The sequence below is a fragment of the Chiloscyllium punctatum genome, chromosome 13 (genome assembly GCF_047496795.1).
Source record: "Chiloscyllium punctatum isolate Juve2018m chromosome 13, sChiPun1.3, whole genome shotgun sequence".
Taxonomy (NCBI): domain Eukaryota; kingdom Metazoa; phylum Chordata; class Chondrichthyes; order Orectolobiformes; family Hemiscylliidae; genus Chiloscyllium; species Chiloscyllium punctatum.
The window spans coordinates 84,557,047-84,577,612 of record NC_092751.1 but is presented as its reverse complement, the minus strand read 5'-3'; the positions used below and the strand labels follow the sequence as shown (position 1 = coordinate 84,577,612).

The 20,566-nt window shown below is 41.5% G+C and overlaps 1 protein-coding gene across 10 annotated transcripts in view; it reads left to right on the top strand.

The window, feature by feature from the left end:
- The window catches only part of washc2c (WASH complex subunit 2C), a 62,374-nt gene that overhangs the window by 2,498 nt on the left and 39,310 nt on the right, over positions 1 to 20,566 (top strand). For all 10 annotated transcript variants that reach the window (XM_072583041.1, XM_072583047.1, XM_072583039.1 and 7 more), the window contains exons 2-12: positions 1,815 to 1,946; positions 3,845 to 4,009; positions 5,068 to 5,133; positions 6,257 to 6,430; positions 9,360 to 9,453; positions 13,414 to 13,466; positions 14,110 to 14,175; positions 15,428 to 15,523; positions 16,056 to 16,143; positions 16,291 to 16,365; positions 20,249 to 20,361. In XM_072583041.1, coding sequence (XP_072439142.1) covers positions 1,815 to 1,946; positions 3,845 to 4,009; positions 5,068 to 5,133; positions 6,257 to 6,430; positions 9,360 to 9,453; positions 13,414 to 13,466; positions 14,110 to 14,175; positions 15,428 to 15,523; positions 16,056 to 16,143; positions 16,291 to 16,365; positions 20,249 to 20,361 — 1,122 coding nt within the window. The remainder of the gene's footprint in view (positions 1 to 1,814; positions 1,947 to 3,844; positions 4,010 to 5,067; positions 5,134 to 6,256; positions 6,431 to 9,359; positions 9,454 to 13,413; positions 13,467 to 14,109; positions 14,176 to 15,427; positions 15,524 to 16,055; positions 16,144 to 16,290; positions 16,366 to 20,248; positions 20,362 to 20,566) is intronic.

The window sequence follows — 20,566 nt, the reverse complement described above, 5'->3', positions numbered from 1 at the left end:
GCCCTCTAGTTCTGGACTCCCCCAACCCAGGGAAAAGTTTTTGTCTATTTATCCTAGCCATGCTCCTCATAATTTTGTAAACCTCTATAAAGTCATCCCTCAGCCTCTGACGCTCCAGTGAAAACAACCCCAGTATGTTCAGCCTCTCCCTATCGCTCAAATCCTCCAACCCTGGCAACATCCTTGTAAATCTTTTCTGAACCCTTTCAAGTTTCACAACATCTTTCCAATAGGAAGGATTCAGGAGAGAATTTTCTCCATCATTCCCAGTGACACTTTGATGTCAGACTTGATCGAATGCAGCCTTGATGTCACAGACAGTCAGTCTCACTGCAGCTCTGAAATTCAGTCCTTTTGTCCATGTTTGAACTAAGGCTGTGATGTCAGAACCTGAATGGCCCAAACTGAGCAGTCCTAAGTGGGTTATTACCAAGTAAATGCTGCTCGATGGTGCGGTTGATGATGCTTTCCATCACTTTACTGATGATCAAGAGTAGACTGGTGGGGTGGGAATGGCAGGGTTGGATTTGTCCTGCTGTCTCCCTGCAGGACTTAGCTAGGTAATTTTCTACACATGTTGCAAATGATTCAGTCTAATCTTTTGTACTGATGTACTAGGCTCCACCATCATGGAGGACTGAGATTAGATTAGATTAGATTAGATTTCCTACAGTGTGGAAACAGGCCTTTCGACCCAACAAGTTCACACCGACCCTCCGAAGAGCAACCCACCCAGACCCATTCCCCTACATTTACCCCTGACTAATGCACCTAACACTTCAGGCAATTTAGCATAGCCAATTCACCTGACCTGCACATCTTTGTACTGTGGGAGGAAACCGGAGCACCCCGAGGAAACCCACGCAGACACGAGGAGAATGTACAATCTCCACACAGACAGTTGCCTGAGGTGGGAATTGAACCTGGGTCCCTGGAGTTGAGGCAGCAGTGCTAACCAGATACTTGTGGAACGTCCTCCTCCTCCTCCAGTGAGTTGTTACCGTCCACAACTGGATGTGGCAGGGCTACAGGGCTTAAATCTAATCTACTGGTTAGATGCAGTAAAAGCATCTCATGATTTGATTTATTCAATCAGAGGATGTGGGCATCATTGACTGATCTAGTGATTATTGCCTGTCCCCAGTTGCCCTTAAGGTGGTGGTGAATTGCTGCTGGTAGATCTACAATGCTTTTTTACTGTCTCAAGTAATAGGTTATTGCCAACTGATTTTAATTCACAAATACTCTAGATACAGTTGGCTAAACCATCTCTCAATGTTCATGAGAACTTGTGAATATAAAATAGAAATGGCACCTTAGATTAAACTCCTCATTTCTGGTTAAGTGTCTATTCTGTCTTTCCTGCGTTCATGTGGCTCTACCTTTATCCTTTCCTTCATTTAAGGCTACTGTCTGCTTTAACCTCAAGGAGGGATCGCTTTATTTGCAAGCTCATTGGAAAACAACGTTAATATCAGAGACTGAAAAGTTACAATTGCAGCCAGTCAGAAGATGGTTAATGATTTACGTCTGACAACATTTTTAAAAGCTCTGAACAACTGTTACAAAATTCTGTTGCAAATATGTCCTCTTGTATGGTGTCACTGATGGTTTAACTAGGAGTAGATTTTTCAGTGTGGTTAAAGTAAATAGTGGTACTGATCTACTTCATAAAAGATATAAGAGCAGCGTGATTTTTAATTTAGGAGACAGTAATGGTTTAGTTTTACCCTGTCACATGCTGTTTTATGTTATTGCCTTCTAACTGTTTCTGTGTGCGCACATTCTGTTAACAACTTGTTCTCCTATGATAGATGAACGGGCCCTCCGTTAACGGGGCTCTTAGACAGGACGGTTGGGAGACTGAGCTTGTCTGGGAGCGGCCATGGACACTCGAAGAAATCCATAAAGCCAGTGGGAGCTGGTCCCTTGGTGCAGATGCTGGAGTAAGTATAATCTTAAGTTAGTTGTAAAGTGAGCATAGCTCCTGTGTCTTTTTTTTGGCTGCATTAGTCCTATAATGTTGCAACAATCATCGACTGTTTGTTTTCTTTCATTTTCCTTCAGTGATTTTTTTTTTGCTTCTTCGAAGGGAATGTTTGAGTGAACATCTTGGCTTAATATCTGTCCTTATCTCTTTAAAATTGCTACACACGTCTGCATTTTTGAAGGACTGCAGCTTGTGTGTAGATGCTTCCCCCTGCAGCCTGTCTTCCCCTGCACTGTACATTGCCACTTGTTGTACAGCCTTACAGTTTCAAGGTAATATCGTTCTTGTGCCTTAGTACTTTATGGAGCCATGTGGTGCGATGCCTTACTGTTTTGTCAGGACAGGCGGATGTGCTTCCTAGTTCGACAAGTAGTGCAAGCTAACCGTGATCCAGCCTCTTCTGAGAAGTTGAGAATTCATGATTGCGGTTGTCTTGTGCTGATCCTTGCCAGCTTGACACACTGTCTGAAAATGCACCTCTTTCTCAACAGTGTTATCAATCAGTAAAATTAAGCAGCAGTTGTCCCAGTTTGGTAAACTGGCATTCTGGTTTGTTTATTTTGATGTGGCTTGCTATAGTCTAGGCTGATGTTAGAATGAACTTTTGTTCACGTGGAAAGAATTGAAGCCTAATCTTTGCAAATTAAAAGTGTGCTGAGATATGTATTGCAAGCTCACTTAGAAAGACAAGGACAGCGGGATGATAGGAACTCCACCATCCACAAGTTTCTCTTCAAGTCACTCAACATCCTGACTTTGAAAAATGTCTCAGTTCTTTCATGGTCACTAGGTCAAAAATGCTGGAGTTCCATCTCTGACAGCATTCTGGGTGTCCCTGCACCACATGGACTGCAGTAGTTTGAGAAGGTACCTTGCCACCACAAAGGCAGTTAGGAATTGGCAAAGAATGGTGGCACTGCTGGGTGGGCCAGCATCTTTGCCAGCATTCTATGAACAGATAAAATAGAAGTATCTCCAACCACAATTTGTCTGTTTCTGTTCATGGGAAGGAGCACAAGGGAATCCCCAGATGTCCCACTATCGGAATATAATCTAACATTCAGTGTACCATTTACAAACCAACCCATGAAATAGTTCCTGGTATCCTAATTTTCTTGGTAAAGTCTGTCTCCGTTTTGCACATCTGAGAATTGTACCTCTGAATTCAGTGATCTAAAGGGTCATTTGTTCCATACATTTGACACTAACCCTAAGCTGATTCCTAGTGCATAGTTAGCTGGCTTGGCTAGTCTTTGTTCAGCATTTTTACTGAAAATTCAAGAATGAAGCCTTTTATTAATCCACAAGAAGGGTAACTGTTGGTTAGAATTGATTAGCAGCTATGACAGCTCCTGGAGAACCAATGAGGCCCTTAGATTTGAATTAGCGTGATGCTTTCCAAAATTGGTGTCCGATCGATTGTCTTAGTTTTTGCATGACAAAAAGTTTTTGGGATGAGATGCCGTCCAACTATTGGCTGCAGTGCAACGGAATGCAGCAAGCATTGACTCATGATGTAGGGAGGCAAAGAACCACACTACATAATTACTGTGTTGGGCAGGCTATTAGTGGGTGCCATTTGATCATTTGGCCCAAACTACTGTTGCTGTTTTGTCCCTCACTGGACGCCATTGAATTGTGGTTAAACAAAGGGAGCTACAACTCTAGTTTTGGGGAGGGGAAGCAGACTGCTGCGTTCCAAGCCCACAGTTTGGCTGTAAACAGTAACCAGTTAGTTGAACAGATTAACTTCATGAAGTTATTTTCTGGTATGAGCCATTTTAATACTTTACACTGTCTTGGTGACTCGGCATTAATTCATCCAGGTAAATGGTGACTGTTTTCTGCCAACAGTTGCTTCTGTTTCTGCAAGATTTCTCTCAGCAGATGTTATCCCGCACGCATGAGATTGAGAAACAGCTCGACAGCTTGATCCAGCGCACGAAGGCCACAGATTCCCGCCTGCACAATGTTTTCAATGATTTCCTGATGCTCTCAAACATTCAGTTCATTGAAAATGTGAGTATAGGGGGCACTTTCAGGTTTCCTTTACTTTACGAGCACTAAAATAACCACCACTCATTACTGCAGGCACTAATAAATTTCAAAATCAGGCAGTCATTTGCAATAGGCACATGACAGTTCGCTGTTCTATAATAGTGTTTTGATGGAAGAGCTGGGAGAATAGCTTAAAAACAAAGCTTGCCATTGTTAGCATAAACAGCAATGCTCGGGCACTCTACTGGAGTGACACAGCACCAGTTTATTTGTGCAATGTAAATGATTGGGCTCAGAAATAAATGGCAACATTATAAGATGATCCAGGAGATCTGATTGAACAGTAATAACCTGAAATGTTAATTCTGTCTTGCTCCACAGATGCTGGCTGACCTGAGTATTTTTAGCATTTTCTGTTTTTATTTCAGAAGTTCTTAATTGGTTATGGTCACGGTCAGGAATAAATGTTTGTCACCTCAGCTTGTTAGAGACTCCATGTCAGCCTAAATTGTTTGATTAATTGATAAAGCACATCCTGGGAGAAATTGCTAACTATTTTGTACTTAACTCATTGATGGTTTGATAACTCCCTGGAGCAGCCTTGGTCATTGTTGATCACTTAAGTGCTTGCAGCTCAGTAAGAGGCTGAGCAAAGCCCCCTCTACTATGCCTCTGCAATTTTCTTCACTTTCAAATTCTCATTGGACCACTGGTGTTGTCAGGGAAATGCCAGCCATTTTCATACCAGCTATCTAGCATCCACTGTTTGCACATTATGCAAAGCTTTATGTTTAGGCTACTCCCATTAGAAACTGCCTACATTAATTGTGGTGCAGAGACTTCAAGTCTGTCTGCAGACAAACAGGAAGCTTTTAACCGAATCTGGATAACACTGTCCATGCTTGTTTGTGCTGTACAGCCTCTCAGGAATTGAATCAGCAGTTAGCATATCCCCTTGGCAGCATTAGCTGATGGTTAATGAGCATCATTTGATTTTTTTAGGTGCTCTCCATTTTGTTCCTTTTTCATTGCTTGCACTGAAATATAGAAGCAAATGCTGTGGTTGTTTGCTGTTTCAGAGAGTATATGATGAAGAAGTGGAAGAAGCAGCTAAACCAGAGAGTGGAGGGAAACCAGTTGAGCCGGTACGTAACTGGATGATTTAACCAGGCTGGGATCTTCATACTTTGCGCGAGTACTGAATAATTTAAGACTTTTTGAATAAATTGTTCTAACTGTTTTCAATTTTTAGTTTTGGGCTATTAGCTCATAGTGTTCGCTGTGTATTAGATTGTCTGACCTGAGCCAACACAGTCATAAACTACTGCAGTTATCCACTGTTGCACCTAGCCTAGGGGTAGTTGAGATCAATCATTCAGGGTTCCTATTCTGGTTGGCTGAGTGTTGTGACCTTCTTACTGGAATAGTTGCAGGTATGGTTCTTTTTAACTCTGAAATATACCAAACCTGCATTTGACATGCAAAAAGGTAAATTTGAGAATTGTTTATACTGAAATGCGGGCAAAGTTTAGGTGTTATTGTTTGCAATTTTTTATTCATTCCTGGGATGTGGGTGGCTTTGGCTGGCTAGCATTTATTGCCCGTGTCTAGTTGCCTTGAGAAGGTGGTGGTGAACTGCCTTCTCGATCTGCTATAGTCCATCTGCTGTGGGTTGCCCCAGAATGCCATTTAGAACAGAATTCCAGGATTTTGACCCAGCGAAAAAAATGACAATATATTTCCAAGGCAGGATGGTAAGTGCCTTGAAGGGGAACTTGCATGTGGTGGTGTTCCCATGTATCTGCTGCACTTGCCTTTCGAGGTAGAAATGGATGTGGGTTTGTAAGGTGCTGTCTAAAGATTTTTGGTGAATTTCTGGAGTGCACCTTGTAGATAGTACACACTTGCTGCTACTGAATGTGGGCAGAATGGATGCTTATGCATGTGGTGCCAATCAAGTGGTCTGCTTTATCCTGTACCCATCCAGGCAAGCGGGGAATATTCTATCACACTCCTGACCTATGCCTTGTGGACAAGCTCTTTGGAGTGAGGTGGTGAATTACTCGTCGCAGTAATTCAAGCCTCGCACATACTCTTGTAGCCACTGTTTGTGGCGAGCCCAGTTGAGTTTGTTTGTCATATGGTAACGCGAGATATTAAACTGCTGTATAGTTGGGTAGTTCCATGCTTTAGAATGGTGATTTTTGGTGAAGCAGCACGTGCTCACTGCACTCCTAAAATTTTGGTTATTATGTTTGTTTTGTGCAGGAGAAAACAAGAGAGCAGAAGGAAGCTGAGCTGATCCCCAAGATTCAAGAAGCTGTGCACCATGGCCTGAGTGTGCTGGACTCTGCCTTCGAGCAGCTGGACATAAAAGCTGGAGACTCTGACTCTGAAGATGAAGAAACAAATGAGCGAGTTGAACATCTGTTGGAACCCAAGGTGAATGGAGACAGCTGGTAGGGTGATTGAGGTGGAAGGAGAATGATTTTGTCTTCACTTAGTTCAGCCTCCAGTCATCCTGTCCGTCTATCCAAGTGGAAATTGTTAATTATGGCCATAAACTAGCTTAACACACCCATGGTTTTCCTTTGAATCTCTGCTGCTTTCTCTCCTTTCCTGATGTTGATGAATAATGGCAGTAATGTGCACCATTCGCATGATGTACTGCAATAACTTGCCAAACCTCCTCCGACAGTGCGTCCCAAACCTGTGACTTCTACCACTCAAAAGTGCAAGGACAACGGCAAGGGAATACCTGGAGTTTCCTCCCCCCCCCCCCCCCCCCAAAGCCATCCTAAAGTGGAACTAAAATAATGCAAAATACTGTGGATGATGCTGATCTAAAGTAAAAACAGCAAGAGCTGGAGAAACTCTGCAGGCCTGATTGCACCTGTGAAAGGAAAACTGATGTTAACAGACCCGCTGGGTTACTCTGCCATTTTGTTTTTAATTCAGATATGGAATTGTATTTCTATTCCCTTGCTATCACCAGGTAAAACCCAAGAATTCCCCCCCCCCCCCCCCCCCCAAAACCCTATGAATGTATCAAACTGTGTTTCAGCAGTTTCTAGTGGGAGTAAACTAAGTATAAACATTCATAAAAGTTGCAAACAGTGGTTACTAGATGGCTGGTATGAAAATGGTCTGGTATAAAGGGAAAGAGCACCAATGAGTGGTTCAAGAAGGTTACTCACCACCAGCTTCTCGGGCAATAAACACTGGTTTAGCCAGTGATGCCCAAAAGTATATAACAAAAAAAAATTTTATAAAGGAAGACTTGCACTAATAGCATCTTTAATGAACTCATGACGTCTCAAAACACTTCAGGCAACTAAGTACTTTAGAATTTAGTCGCCTTTGGAAGTTGCACTGGAGTTATGGGTTCTATTGTCATTAGCAGAGCATTACTGGTGTGATTGTAACCAAACCCTACCACACAGTTCACATTAGCAGTAGTGAGGAGACACCTGATGCTGCTTCTACATAATGTTCTGCATCTGGTTTTCAACAGGAGTCCCTTTTCAAATAGAACCATTGAGTGATTTAGCTTTTCCAATGCGCACCCCTCTCAAAAGAACACTAGGGTCAATTGTGGAACTCTTGGGACCCTGCAACCCCACAGGATTAATTTAGATTTCACCAGTTTCCTCATTTCCTCTCCCCCCACCTTATCCCAGTCCCAAGCCTCCAACTTGGCACAATTCTGCAGGGACTTGATGAAAACTCTCCTTGTGGAAGAGACTAGAACTAGGGAACACAGTTTCAAGATAAGTGGTCTCTTATTCAAGACAGATGAGAATTTCTTTTTCTGAAGATAGTGTGGAACCCACCTTCTCCAGAACTATGGAGGCAGGGTCAATTAATGTTTTAGGATCGAGGTAGATTGATTTTTTTTTTGACGGCAAGGATCAGTCAGTCATTGCCCCGACCACCATTCTCCGTCTTCACTGCTGAAGCTGCTGTACAGATGATCCAAAGGATTTGGACACAGCATAATTTAGTAAAATAATCACTTGGGCAACAACTTGGTGTTCAAACAGCTTTGTTTGAGTATTACCAGCCTCCCCTTCCAAGGGTAATGAAGAACGGTCAACAAATACAACTTTTTCATTGTTGCGTGCTCTCAGAACAAATTTATAAAATTGCCCTTTCACTTGGAGAGGAACACTTCCAGGGTGCTGATCCCTCTCTGGACCTCAATAAAAAGAGGCACCTAAAAAGATGAAGTTCAGCCAGATACTGGTGGTAAACTAACATAATAAAATATTAGAATGGTGAGGCTCAGAGCTTGGAAGTTGTTTTGCATCCATGCAGCACCTCAAAAGTATAAAAGTTATTCAAGTGTAATCCCTGATTTTTGCTTAGTTTACTGATTATTGGTGTTAGTTACTCAATGCCTTTTTGTGTGCCTTATTTTGTGAGGGATGACTGTGGCATTCTAATGAGCAATACGTCAGTGTCTGCATTAAAACTTTTTAAAGCAGTAGCACTTACTTGATTAAAGGGAAATGGATATATAATTTAAACAGAAATGCTTCCGCGGCTATAGGGAAAAGCAGGGCCGATTGTTATTCATAGGAATTTGATGCTCTTGACCCTCTCCGCCTCTGGTCCGTTGATGTAGAAAGAGTGTGTCCTCCTCCTTGCTTACTGAAGTTGGTGATTGATTCTTTTGCTTTGCTGGCATCGAGAGTGAGATTGTTATCATTGCACCCTGACACCAAGCACTCTATCTCCCTCCTGTATTCTGATTCATGTTGTTTTACCTCTGACCTACAATGACTTGAACCCTTTTGCTTGCTGGCCTATTTCAGACCTAACCTCTTCCCTTGCTGTGAAAATGTCCTTGTTCCATCATTTACTATTCCCATACAAACAGGTAGGCCTGGGTTTCTGCCATCACTTTATCTCCTTTCAACAAAAAGAAGGAAATAACTTGCTTTCTCTAGCATTCTTCAAAACCAATAAATAAGTTTTGCAGTGTGGTATAATAATTTAGGAATATAGTAATTAAGTTGCACATACCAAGCTCTCCCAAGTGACACCATGTTAACTTGGTGATTTGCTTAACTGATATTGATTGATTGTGTTGTATTGCCTATGGGATCTTTTACATCTGCTTATGGTGACAGGTTGGTTCCACATTCCTTCTGACTCTCTCTCTTTCTGATGATGCAGCACTCCCTCAGTACTGCGTTGGACTTCCAGCCTGGACTTCCATATCTAAAGTTCCTTCTGCCATTGAATTAGGTTGATTTTCACCATGACAGTTGAGCCTAATTGTACTGAAAGGATGAATTAAATTGGTGATAATCTATTGAAATGTATTAAGTAATGAATATATGTACTCTGTTATTGTCCATTCCAGGACCTATACATTGACAGGCCGTTGCCCTACATCATTGGCTCTCAGCAGTTTATGGAGGAAGAGGATGTTGGCTTAGGTGATCTCTCCAGTGAAGGTATTTACATTGCAGGTGAAAGGGTGGCCATGTGACTCACTGAAACATACCCATCGGATAGTCTCTGATAGTGTTCTGTTCAAAGTGTTGTAATCTTTGAATCTCCCTTCAAGGATTTAGAGAGTTGCACCTCATTTCACAGGAATGAGACAATTACATAATTTGTTGTTTTGGAAATAATAAACAACTAGCCATTCTATATTTATTGATATAAGAGCATTGGACAGGTTTACGAGAGGGGTGATGCGTGCTGAGGAGGAAGAAAGGGGGAGGCAAAAGGTAGGGTTGGAGAGAGGTCATCTAAGAAACAGTGGGGGAGGGTGGGGTTACTGATTGCATTTTGGAACAGAACTCTCGAGGCTGGGACACAGCAATTGAAAGTTTGGTCTCTGGAGCTCGGAGCAAGCTTTAAGCTTGAGGGAAGTGTCAAGAGGATATGCAATTGCTGGCATTTGCCCAGAGCAGTATGAGTTCTCATGGGGATGGAGGGCCTTTTCAAATTGACTTCCTGGTATGTATAACTGGCAAGAAAATGTTTTGCTGGAAAAGCACAGCAGGTCAGGCAGCATCCAAGGAGCAGGAGAATCGACGTTTTGGGCATGAGCCCTTCTTCAGGAATGAGCCATTCCTGAAGAAGGGCTCATGCCCGAAATGTCGATTCTCCTGCTCCTTGGATGCTGCCTGACCTGCTGCGCTTTTCCAGCAACACATTTTCAGCTCTGATCTCCAGCATCTGCAGTCCTCACTTTCTCCATGTATAACTGGCAAGCCTTCCAAGGCTGGTGGCACCAGTTGCTGAAATTGGTACTGGAGCAGCAAATGTGCTGAGTTTTTTTCTGGCTTGCAGTGAGACATGGAACCTGGTGGGAAAGCACATGAGAAATTTGGTTTAATTAACAGATGTAGGCCAAGTTCAGCAGGGAATAGGTGGTGGAAGCAAAGGATTATCTCATATACCGAGTTTTCTCAATTTTTTTTTCTTTTGAGTCCCTCCTGCCTTTATATAAAATAAAATCCAGGGACCCCTTGTATCATGAAAGAAATATTTTACTACAGGAAAAAATAGAATTCAACAAAGAATTGCTATCAAAATTATTGCTTTCCTCCTGTCTGTAACAAAGATGAATCAGCACCTGAGTTCAATGAATTTAGCAACTTTTAAAATGGTCTAGACCTGCATTATGATTATTAAATCATCTTTCCAAATTAGATAAATAATTAAACCTCCATGCAGAAATGCTTTCTTAATCTAAAATGCAGTCAAACTAAATGCTTTGAAGTTCAGTGTTAATGCTTGTGGACTAAATTGGATGGTTCAAATGCAGGATGACCATTTGAGGAGGTGATTTGTGGCTTTGAAGCAGAGATTATAGTTTGGTGTTTTCAGCCTATCTTTCATTTTACAAGAAAATGAATGTTCTTTAAATCAAAAATTGTGATGCTATTATTTCAGAGAAAATATGTTTTTGTATTGACTGTATTTCCAAAGTGATCAAACTTTTAATACTCCAGTGTCTGTGGAGCAGTGTCCCCCACCCCCGAAACTTGACATTGCAATCCTATTTAAAATCAGGTAGCCCAAAATTTGGATACAGAACTGGCTCAAAGGTAGAAGACAGAGGGTGGTGATGGAGGGTTGTTTTTCAGACTGGAGGCCTGTGACCAGTGGAGTGCTACAAGGATCGGTGCTGGATCCTCTACTTTTTGTAATTTACATAAATGATTTGGATGCGAGCATAAGAGGTACAGTTAGAAAGTTTGCAGATGACACCAAAATTGAAGGTGTAGTGGACAGCGAAGAGGGTTACTTCAGATTACAATAGGATCTTGACTAGATGGGCCAATGGGCTGAGAAGTGGCAGATGGAGTTTAATTCAGATAAATGCGAGGTGCTGCATTTTGGGAAAGCAAATCTTATCAGGACTTGTGCACTAAATGTGAAGGTCCTCTGGAGTGTTGCTGAACAAAGAGACCTTGGAGTGCAGGTTCATAGCTCCTTGAAAGTGGAGTCGCAGGTAGGTAGGATAATGAAGAAGGTGTTTGGTATGCTTTCCTTTATTGGTCAGAGTGATGAATACAGGAGTTGGGAGGTCATGTTGCAACTGTAAAGGACATTGGTTAGGCCACTGTTGGAATATTGCGTGCAGTTCTGGTCTCCTTCTTATCGGAAAGATGTTGTGACCCTTTAAAGGGTTCAGAAAAGATTTACAAAGATGTTGTGAGAGTTGGAGGATTTGAGCTACAGGGAGAGGCTGAACAGGCTGGGGCTGTTTTCCCTGGAGCGTTGGAGGCTGAGGGGTGACCTTATAGAGGTTTACAAAATTGAGGGGCATGGATAGGATAAATAGGCAAAGTCTTTTTCCTGGGATCAGAGAGTCCAGAAGTAGAGGGCATAGTTTTAGGGTGAGAGGGGAAAGATATAAAAGAGACCTACGGGGCAACTTTTTCACGCAGAGGGTGGTACGTGTATGGAATGAGTTGCCAGAGGAAGTGGTGGAGGCTGGTACAATTGCAACATTTAAGAGGCATTTGGGTGGGTATATGAATAGGAAGGGTTTGGAGGGATATGGGCCACGTGTTGGCAGGTGGGACTAGATTGGGTTGGGATATCTGGTCTGCATAGACGAGTTGGACCGAAGGGTCTGTTTCCATGCTGTACATCTCTATGACTCTAACTGCATTGCACGGACAAGGAGCTGAATTGTTTTGTGAGCATTAAGCTAATGGGCAATATTGAAGTGTTGTGAAACAACAGATGCAGAAACAATTAAGGTGAGTGTCAAATGATTCCCAATGTATCACTTTGACGCATTCAAGAGTTAATCATTTTTAATCAATGAATTATCAGAATGACAGTCACTGCTCCCTGAGGTCTGGTTCATAGTATCACAGGTTACTGAAAGATAGAGGTGATTGCACTAGCAGGATTCTGGAGAGTACACAGTCTCTGTGTGAGTCTCCTTTTTTATGTAGATGTGTTCTGTACTAAAATCTATCTGAGAAGATCTGTTTGTTTGAACCTGTTATCAATCCTTTAAACCCCACAACTGTTCCCAGAAGGGTAATTGGTGCTTTGGCATTAAGCCACATGCACTAATATTCTTGATAATACCCTGTAGTTGAATATGAAGTAACAGGTAGTTAATGTAAAGTCAACTTGAAGATTTGATGGATCTCAGATCGCACATTTTCTGCCACTAGGCTTTACCCTCTGTAATACAGGAACATGAGAAATACAGCTGGGAGTCAATGATATGGTTTGTCAAACCTGCACACAGTGGGGTAGAGTGGCAACCAATTTCACCTTTACTAATCCTGACCTGAATATTGCTACATAGGGCATGGATTCCTTTCTCCAGCGTCAAACCCACATTGTCTTGATGGAGCAAGATTTAAATCAAGAAGTCATTCTTGATGCAGGTAGTTCTTCTACTATTTCCAATTTTGTGTCTGACCTCAACTGTGATGCTCTTCATGTAACAGTTGGTCCCATCAAGCAGTGGCTGATTGGCAGTGCTGACTCCACTATCATGTCAGACCTGCCAAGACTAGGGATGGCACAGGTTGAAATTTGGACTAGGATTGCAGCTACTACAACTGCCGTGTTGGCTCAGTGGGGCTTCGCTGTCCAAAATTTCTGTGACAGATTTAGGCTCAATTATCAAGCCTTCCCTATCATACACCTTCCCCACATGCCCCAATTGCTTACATTACATCAAATGGCCTGAGAAAAACAGGTTCTACTTTTGGCAAATGGAAGGTGGGGTGAAAGTTGGCCAAATGAGCAATAGATTTTGCTAGGAGCCCATTTTTCACTAGGTTACTAGCCGCCTTATGCTCAATTCCTCTTAAAAATATTAAAATATTCTTCCCGACTTTGTACAATCCTATGACTTCAAGCCTTCCATGTTTCTGACATCCTTGCTGTGTGATTTAATCATTTATTCTATCTTTGTACAGAGTCTGTGGACAGTGAACATGGCAGTGTTATTGAAAGTGAGGAGGAAAAAGAGGTGAGCAGAAACAGTGGTTTATTGAGATCAGTTTCCCAACCACTAATGTGCTGTGGGGGGCTATCTTGGAGTTGACCAGTTAGCATCATTCTATCATTGTTTTCCTGTTCCATATTTTGGGCTGCCAAAAGTGGTTGCTCAAAATGATGTTTGCTTGAAGCTTTCATCTAACTTCCGAGTTAAGTTGTAGAACCATCCCAGCTTAGCTTTGTTTACTTAAGCTGTTAGTCCTAAAGTTCTGACTCTGTTGAGATGAGACATTTTGGCATCTTCATGCAACCTTCCCTATCTCATTCTCTGTGGTCAGGACGGTTGACATTGAGCAAAATTGGTGCTGTTCAGCTGTGTTTCATCTGTATGCTGTATTTTTACTTCATACTTTTGTAATCAACTTGCTACATGTACAGTAATTTGCAAAATACAGGCAGCTGTAGAATTTGTCCTTACTATCGCCACAGATGAGACAGGGGTGAATGGTTTTCTGTATAATTCTAACTCCATGTTAGATCAAGTTATTTCCTACAAAATGTCTTAACACAAAACCTAGTGTATTTGCTGATTGGAGTGAGAGAGAGAGTGTGCAACACACTAAAAAAAATTGAATCACCGGACTGTTTTGGCTTGTTCTGTGCAACTGATTCAGGAGTCTGGGGTTGATTCTGCAGAAGAAAGTGAAGATGAAGAGCAGAAACTGTCCAAGTCAGTCCAAGTAAGTATTCATTTTGAATGCTCATGTCGTGTGTGAATTATGGAACTTATTAATTTTGTGACTTCTGTTGTTGTGTCTAGCCACTAACCTGTATAACCTGTTTCAAGATCAGGCAATTTCTTTAAAGTTGCAGTTTAGCTTCATTTGTGTGTTTCAACTACATTATGATCGTAAGAGTTTTTATAGTTTACGTTCCCTCAACAGCTCACTGTTAATGTGAAAACCAAACTGTAGAAGTTCAGGTTGAATGCTCAGTCTCTGTAATCCCATCCCTGCGACAACATCCTTTGGCCTCTGTTCCTGAGCTGGAATGGGGAAATAGGGTCAGATTGTGTTCTTGATTCCATTATGCTGAATCCAGTTTGAAATCACTCACCAGTTGTGAGCTCACTCCTTTTCGATGCGTCAGCAGCTGCTGGAAGACAGTGAGCATTTGCATTTTGAAGTGTTTTTTTTTACAAAAATCACCATCCGGTTGGGTGACGTGATACTGAATGAGTGACAATGCACACTACATGACTCTCTGCCTAGTTGTGTGAAAATACAAAAGAGAGTCTGGAGGCAGGTGTATTGTCACCAGTGCTAATAAGCTAATGACATAACTAATAAGCTTTACTGTTCCTGGAGAGTGGCCTGTGTGTATTTGCTTTGCTGTCTGGAGATGGGTAAGGAAACAGGAAACCGTAAGATCATTACAGAATAATATCTAAAAACTTCACTTTTGCCAATAGCGAGTGAGCAAGTAAGCAGTTTATACAGATGAATCATGCAGTCACAGAATGCTGTTTTAAAATATTTGCATGCTTCTGAAATAGCTAGTCAACCCTTGAAGTTTTGGAATAACTTTACTCTGTAAAAGCCTCAACTTAATTCTCATCCTTGTCTTCAAAGCCTGCCTTGATTTTGTGCTACCTTTCTATCCAACCTCCTACCCCATATACCTCCACTATATCTGCACTTCTCCAATTATTGTTACCTTTTGTACAACTCTGAATTTCAATACTTACTTTAGTCATGTCCTCAGGTGCCTAGTCCTAAGGTCTTAGGATTTTCATCTTAATATTCTCTATCCTTCTCCCCTCCTTCAAGCGGCTCTCTTAAACCTACTGCTTTATTCTTTCTCTCACATCCTAATATCATCTTATATGGCTTAGTGTCAAATTCTGTCCAACAATGTTTTTATAGTGTATTTTGGGTTGTTAATCCATGATGATTAACAGTGCTATACAAATGAAAGTTGTTGTTGTCTTAGAAACAGCAGCAGATCAGTGAAGAGGATGAAGATGATGATTCTGATTTATTTCAAGAGTCTGGAAAAGAGGAGGAAGAAGAAGACTTGACCCTCTCGGTGAGGAGCTTTTTACGGCCTGATGAAATTGAATATTGCTGAAGAGTGGTGCATTGTTGGAACTGTTCGTATTGCACTCATCAGAAAAGGTGCAAGAATGCAAAATTTCCAAGGGAACAACAGTTTACACTGAGGAAAAGATGTTGATTGCCATGCTGAATGCATCAGGAAGCTGTGTCTCCCATTTTTTTTGTTCAAAAAAGTGCAATGTCTGGTCATGTTCCTTTGTCCTACAGAGGACAGAACCTCAACATGTATTCATAGGTAGCTTCTAGCAAACTTGAGTTGTCAATTTGCATGTCTAACTAATAATGTTAAATTGGTTGTGCACCATAATTTGTTGTTCCCTTCAAAATTAGGCATTCTTGCATCCGCCCTGATCGGTGCAAGGTGAAAAAGCTATGACAGCATTTTGTTCAGGAGCACCCATGTTCTATACTGCCAAGCAACAATCTGATGATATTGTACAGTTGGGAGTAATTTTAAAGGACTCCTTTCATTGACCACAACATCATTTTCCTTTGCTTTACAGAAAAAGTTGGGACAGACTTCCTTTGCAGAAGAGTTAGCTGCACGAATTCAAGGAGAAAGCACAGAGAAACAACATGAACAGAGTGCATGTAATTATTACCCATTTTGGGTGAGGGGGAAAGTGAAGAAGCTATAGGCCCTGTGAGGCAATAGATTTCTTTACTTATGGTCGGTTTATCATGAACCTCACACTGTTTGAATCTTGTCTGAATTTCTTTGTAATCATTTTTCTACAGCTTTGACCTCTGGTGTTTCAGCACGGAAGAATCGAGTAAAGACCAAAACAGAAATTCAAAATGCTAAACATCAAGGTAAAAAATAAACTCTGGATAGATTATTCTAACTGGAAGACTTGGGCTAAATGTTGATATTAAATTACATTACCTACAGTGTGGAAACAGGCCCTTCGGCCCAACAAGTCCACACTGAATCTTTGAAGAGCAACCCATCCAGTCCCATTTCCCTCTGACTAATGCACCTAACTACATGGGTATTTCGCTTGGCCAATTCACCTGACCTGCACATCTTTGGACTGTGGAGGAAGCTGAAGTGCCTGAAGGAAACCCATGTAGACATAGGGAGGATGTACAAACTCCACTACCACCACCACACCGCGCCCCCCCCTTCCCCCCCCCCCCCCCCCCCCCCCCAAGCCGCCATCCCCACTGAGCCTCAATATGGTGAGCATGATTGATCTGGCAACACCCTCTGAGAGACCGAGATTTTGACTACAAAGGAGTGAAAGGGTAACTTGGATAGGGAGGAAAACGGAGCTTAGGCTGCAGTCAGACCAGCCGTTATCTTATTGAATGAGCAGTGTAGGTTTATGGGATGCATGACTGCTGAGTTCTAATTCATATGTAAGCATCAACTGTATTCATGCTGACTGTTTATATCTGGGGGCTCCCATATCAAGTGAATGCTTTCAGGAATTATTCCCCCTTAGATTACTGACCTGTGCTGAGTTGGCTGAGTCCAGTCACTACAATGGTGGTGACGCTAGAAATGCCACTGTCTGGATGGTTCAAGAGCAAGGGGGTGATGTTGAGTTGGTGTTGTTTCACCTCCTTACTATCTAATAGTTCCTTTTTAGACTAGGGAAAAGGTTGTGGTATGGTAAATTCACTGTAATGGTAATCACTAAGCCCAGGCTAATCCTATGGGGAGTAGGTTCCACCCCAACTGGTGGAATTTAAATTGAGTTATTCAGACTGGAATTAAAAGCTAATAATGGAAACTGAAGTAGTTGTCTTTTTTTTTTCAAAAACGTCTGGATCACTAATACTAGTTAGGGCAAGAAATCAGCTGTTCCTACCTGACCCGGGCCTACATGTGACTCCAAATCTACAGCACTGTGGTTAGCTGCTTACCACCCTATGAAATGACTGTATGTATCACTCCGTTGTATCAAACCTAGTTGCTACCAAGTTTTGAAGATGTATATCAACACCACAACACTTAGTAGTTCTAAAAAGAGGCTCACCCCCATTATCCAGGCACAGGTAATAAACATTGACTTAGCCAGCGAGACCCACATAAAATGATTAAACAAAAATAAACAATGTGTGCATTAGGGTTACACTATTAGCCTGTCATCGGAACTATAAATACTACTTGGAGGAATACAGGAAAGAGGAAGTTTCTGCATTCATTGTCTTTTGATAATAAGTAAAAATAGCACTTGTAATGCAAATCGTCTCAACTTTTCATCTGAGTGTTATTAATAAAAATGTCAGAGCCATATAAGGATATTGATAGATTTCAAGTTATTGAAACCACCAGGGAAAGTGTGGACAAATTTACTTTGAGAAAGATGACCATCCCTGATCTAGGTGAACGGCAGAGCAAGTGTGAGGTGCTGATGGCTTATTCCTGATCTTAACATGTTGTCGGGAGCACGTCAGGGTCACGTACAACATAAAGGTTGCAAATTGTCTGATACAGCTTCAGACATTTGCCACAAAGCAGAATGGGATTGCTGCTCAGGGATTGCAGTTACTGATGGGACCAAAGACAGTAACTTTGTTATCCTGAATGTTTGTTTCATTTGGAAGACATTTTTGTTCATCTAGTACTGCATGTGTGCAAGCAGTGAAACAGTTGAGTGTGTGTTGGATGAGAGATGGAGAATAAACACCTGAAGAACTGTGGATGCTGTAAATCAGATAAAAATAGGAATTGCTGGGAAGGCTGAGCAGGTCTTGCACCATCTGTGGAGGGAAATCAGTTAACATTCTGGATAGAGTGACACTCCTCAGAACTCAGCCCAAACTCTGATTTCTCTCCACAGGTATTTCCAGATCTGCTGAGCTTTTCCAACGATTTCTATTTTTGTTTAGAGGTGGCTGCCGTCATTGTACAAGTGGAAACTAGCAGTGATTTTAGCAAAAGAGAACCAAGACTAGTCGTGAAGCTTACAATTTTTAATTAATGTGGATGCGTTTGTTTAAATATAAAATGTAATTGGGGCAGAGCATGTAACAGTCAAAATATCTTCCTGTACACTTCTTGTGGGGACATGAAATATTGGAAATGCTTTTACATTTTTGAAATGTAAAAACATAAAATTTACAGTAGCCCCTTGACTTACAAACTTAATCCATTCCGGGACCCGGTTTGGAAACCGAAAAGTTCGCGAACTGAATCAATTTTTCCCATTGTTCGAATAGTGTTAGAACGCTTGGACGGCTGTTCACAGCGCACGTGCCAAAGACTAACTGAATGAGATCACGCGGGGCCCAAAGCTTTTGCGTTCAACAAGTGTATAGCAAAGCAGAACAATGAAACCACGTGGTCGCACACGGGCTTTTTGCATTCATACCTTCGTTTGTACATTGAATTTCGTACGTACGTTGAAGCAAAATTTTACATACATTCCTGTTCGGAAACCGATTTGTACGTGACCGGGGTCGTTCGTATGGCGAGGCGCTACTGTATTTATTAACCGAATTAACAAAAATACTGCTGAATGTTTTTGCAGCATACAAATTACAATTGGCAAGTGAGAGCCTGCACTTTTGAAAGAGTGAAGTCTGTTGCTCCAGGCTACAAAACAGATTCGACTCAGGACTTGCAATGAGGTCACTTCAATTCACTATCCTGACCAGGAAAGTACAGGATAAAATTTTTAATGAGAAGATGATCATGGGATGTGAACAAAGCTATCTAGACCAGCATCTTTTGCTCATTCCTAATTGTCTTTTGAAGATAGTGCTGAGTTAATGCCCTATAGTCCATGGCTGTAGTCTATTTGGATGAAACTTCTCTCATTGTGATTTAGTTTTGAATCTGACCAAGAATAAATGGAGATATAATTCCATGCTAGGATTTTGTGAAATTTCTGAAGGTAACTTGTATATAGAGGTATAGCTCTATCTAAATCCTTCCAGGTGGTGGAGGTCATTGGATTTGTAAAGTGCTGTCAAAGCTGTGCATCTTCTAGTTGATTGTCTGTGCTCCCACTGTGTTGTTGGGAGAGGGAGTAAATGTTGAAGGTGCTGGATGGGTGTGTTGCTTTGTCCCAGATAATGCTGAGCTGCTTGTGTTGTTGGAGCTGCACTCATCCAGGCAAATAGGAGTGTTCCATCACATTCTTGACTTTCATGTTTTAGTTGGTGGACAGGCTTTGGGGAGTCAGGAGGTAAGTTACTTGTCATTTAGTCATAGTGGTCTACTTTTTGAGAAAAAGGATCTCTGTTCTCAGCATGGATCCAGGAAACTGAAGTCAGACTATGAAGGGAAGTTAGAGAATCTGGTTGGAATTTTTTGAGATCCAAGTACTGGTAAAATATAAATAATAGAGGCATGGGAAACAATGATTCCTATGCAGGGTGGCCTACATTGTAAGAAGTCTCAGTAGAATATAGTGGAGTTGGCTTGTTCCTGCCATATTAGGATTTTTCCAGCCATTTGTATTACCATTAACATGCATATGTAGCATTGTTACATTAGCTGGAAGTGAATGCAAAGATTTTGCACCTCTGAAATTTCAATCTCATGATGCTTCTTGTGCACTGCTCTTAATTGATAAAGTTGTTCCCATGTTGCAGGTTTGTAGCCTCTGAACAACAGAAAATACCCTCTCCATACATGATCCATGGTGGAATCTGTCATTGTATTGGGTGTTAACCACAGTTTGGATAGAGCTGGGTTGTTTATGAATTATCATACAACGTTTTTTATTTCATGTTTCAGAAGATGAAGAGAACTTATTCACGTCTGAGATTGCTGATGAAGAAGATGATTTTTCTCCATTTCGCAGCAAAAGTGGCCTCTTCAGTGGGGGTAAAGGTCTCTTTGATGATGAGGTAGGTACAATGGTATTGCTGTGCAGAAATTTAAAATTCTGAATTCTGAAATAATGGAAAATGATGTTTGTGATACAAATTGACCGACAAATGCTTGTATGCCTCTTAAATCTGAAAAGGACTTTCTAATTTAACTTGTTCAGCATGCCCTCCCACTTTGAGAACAATGCAGAATCTTTGTGGCTGTGTGTATGCTTGCTACAGA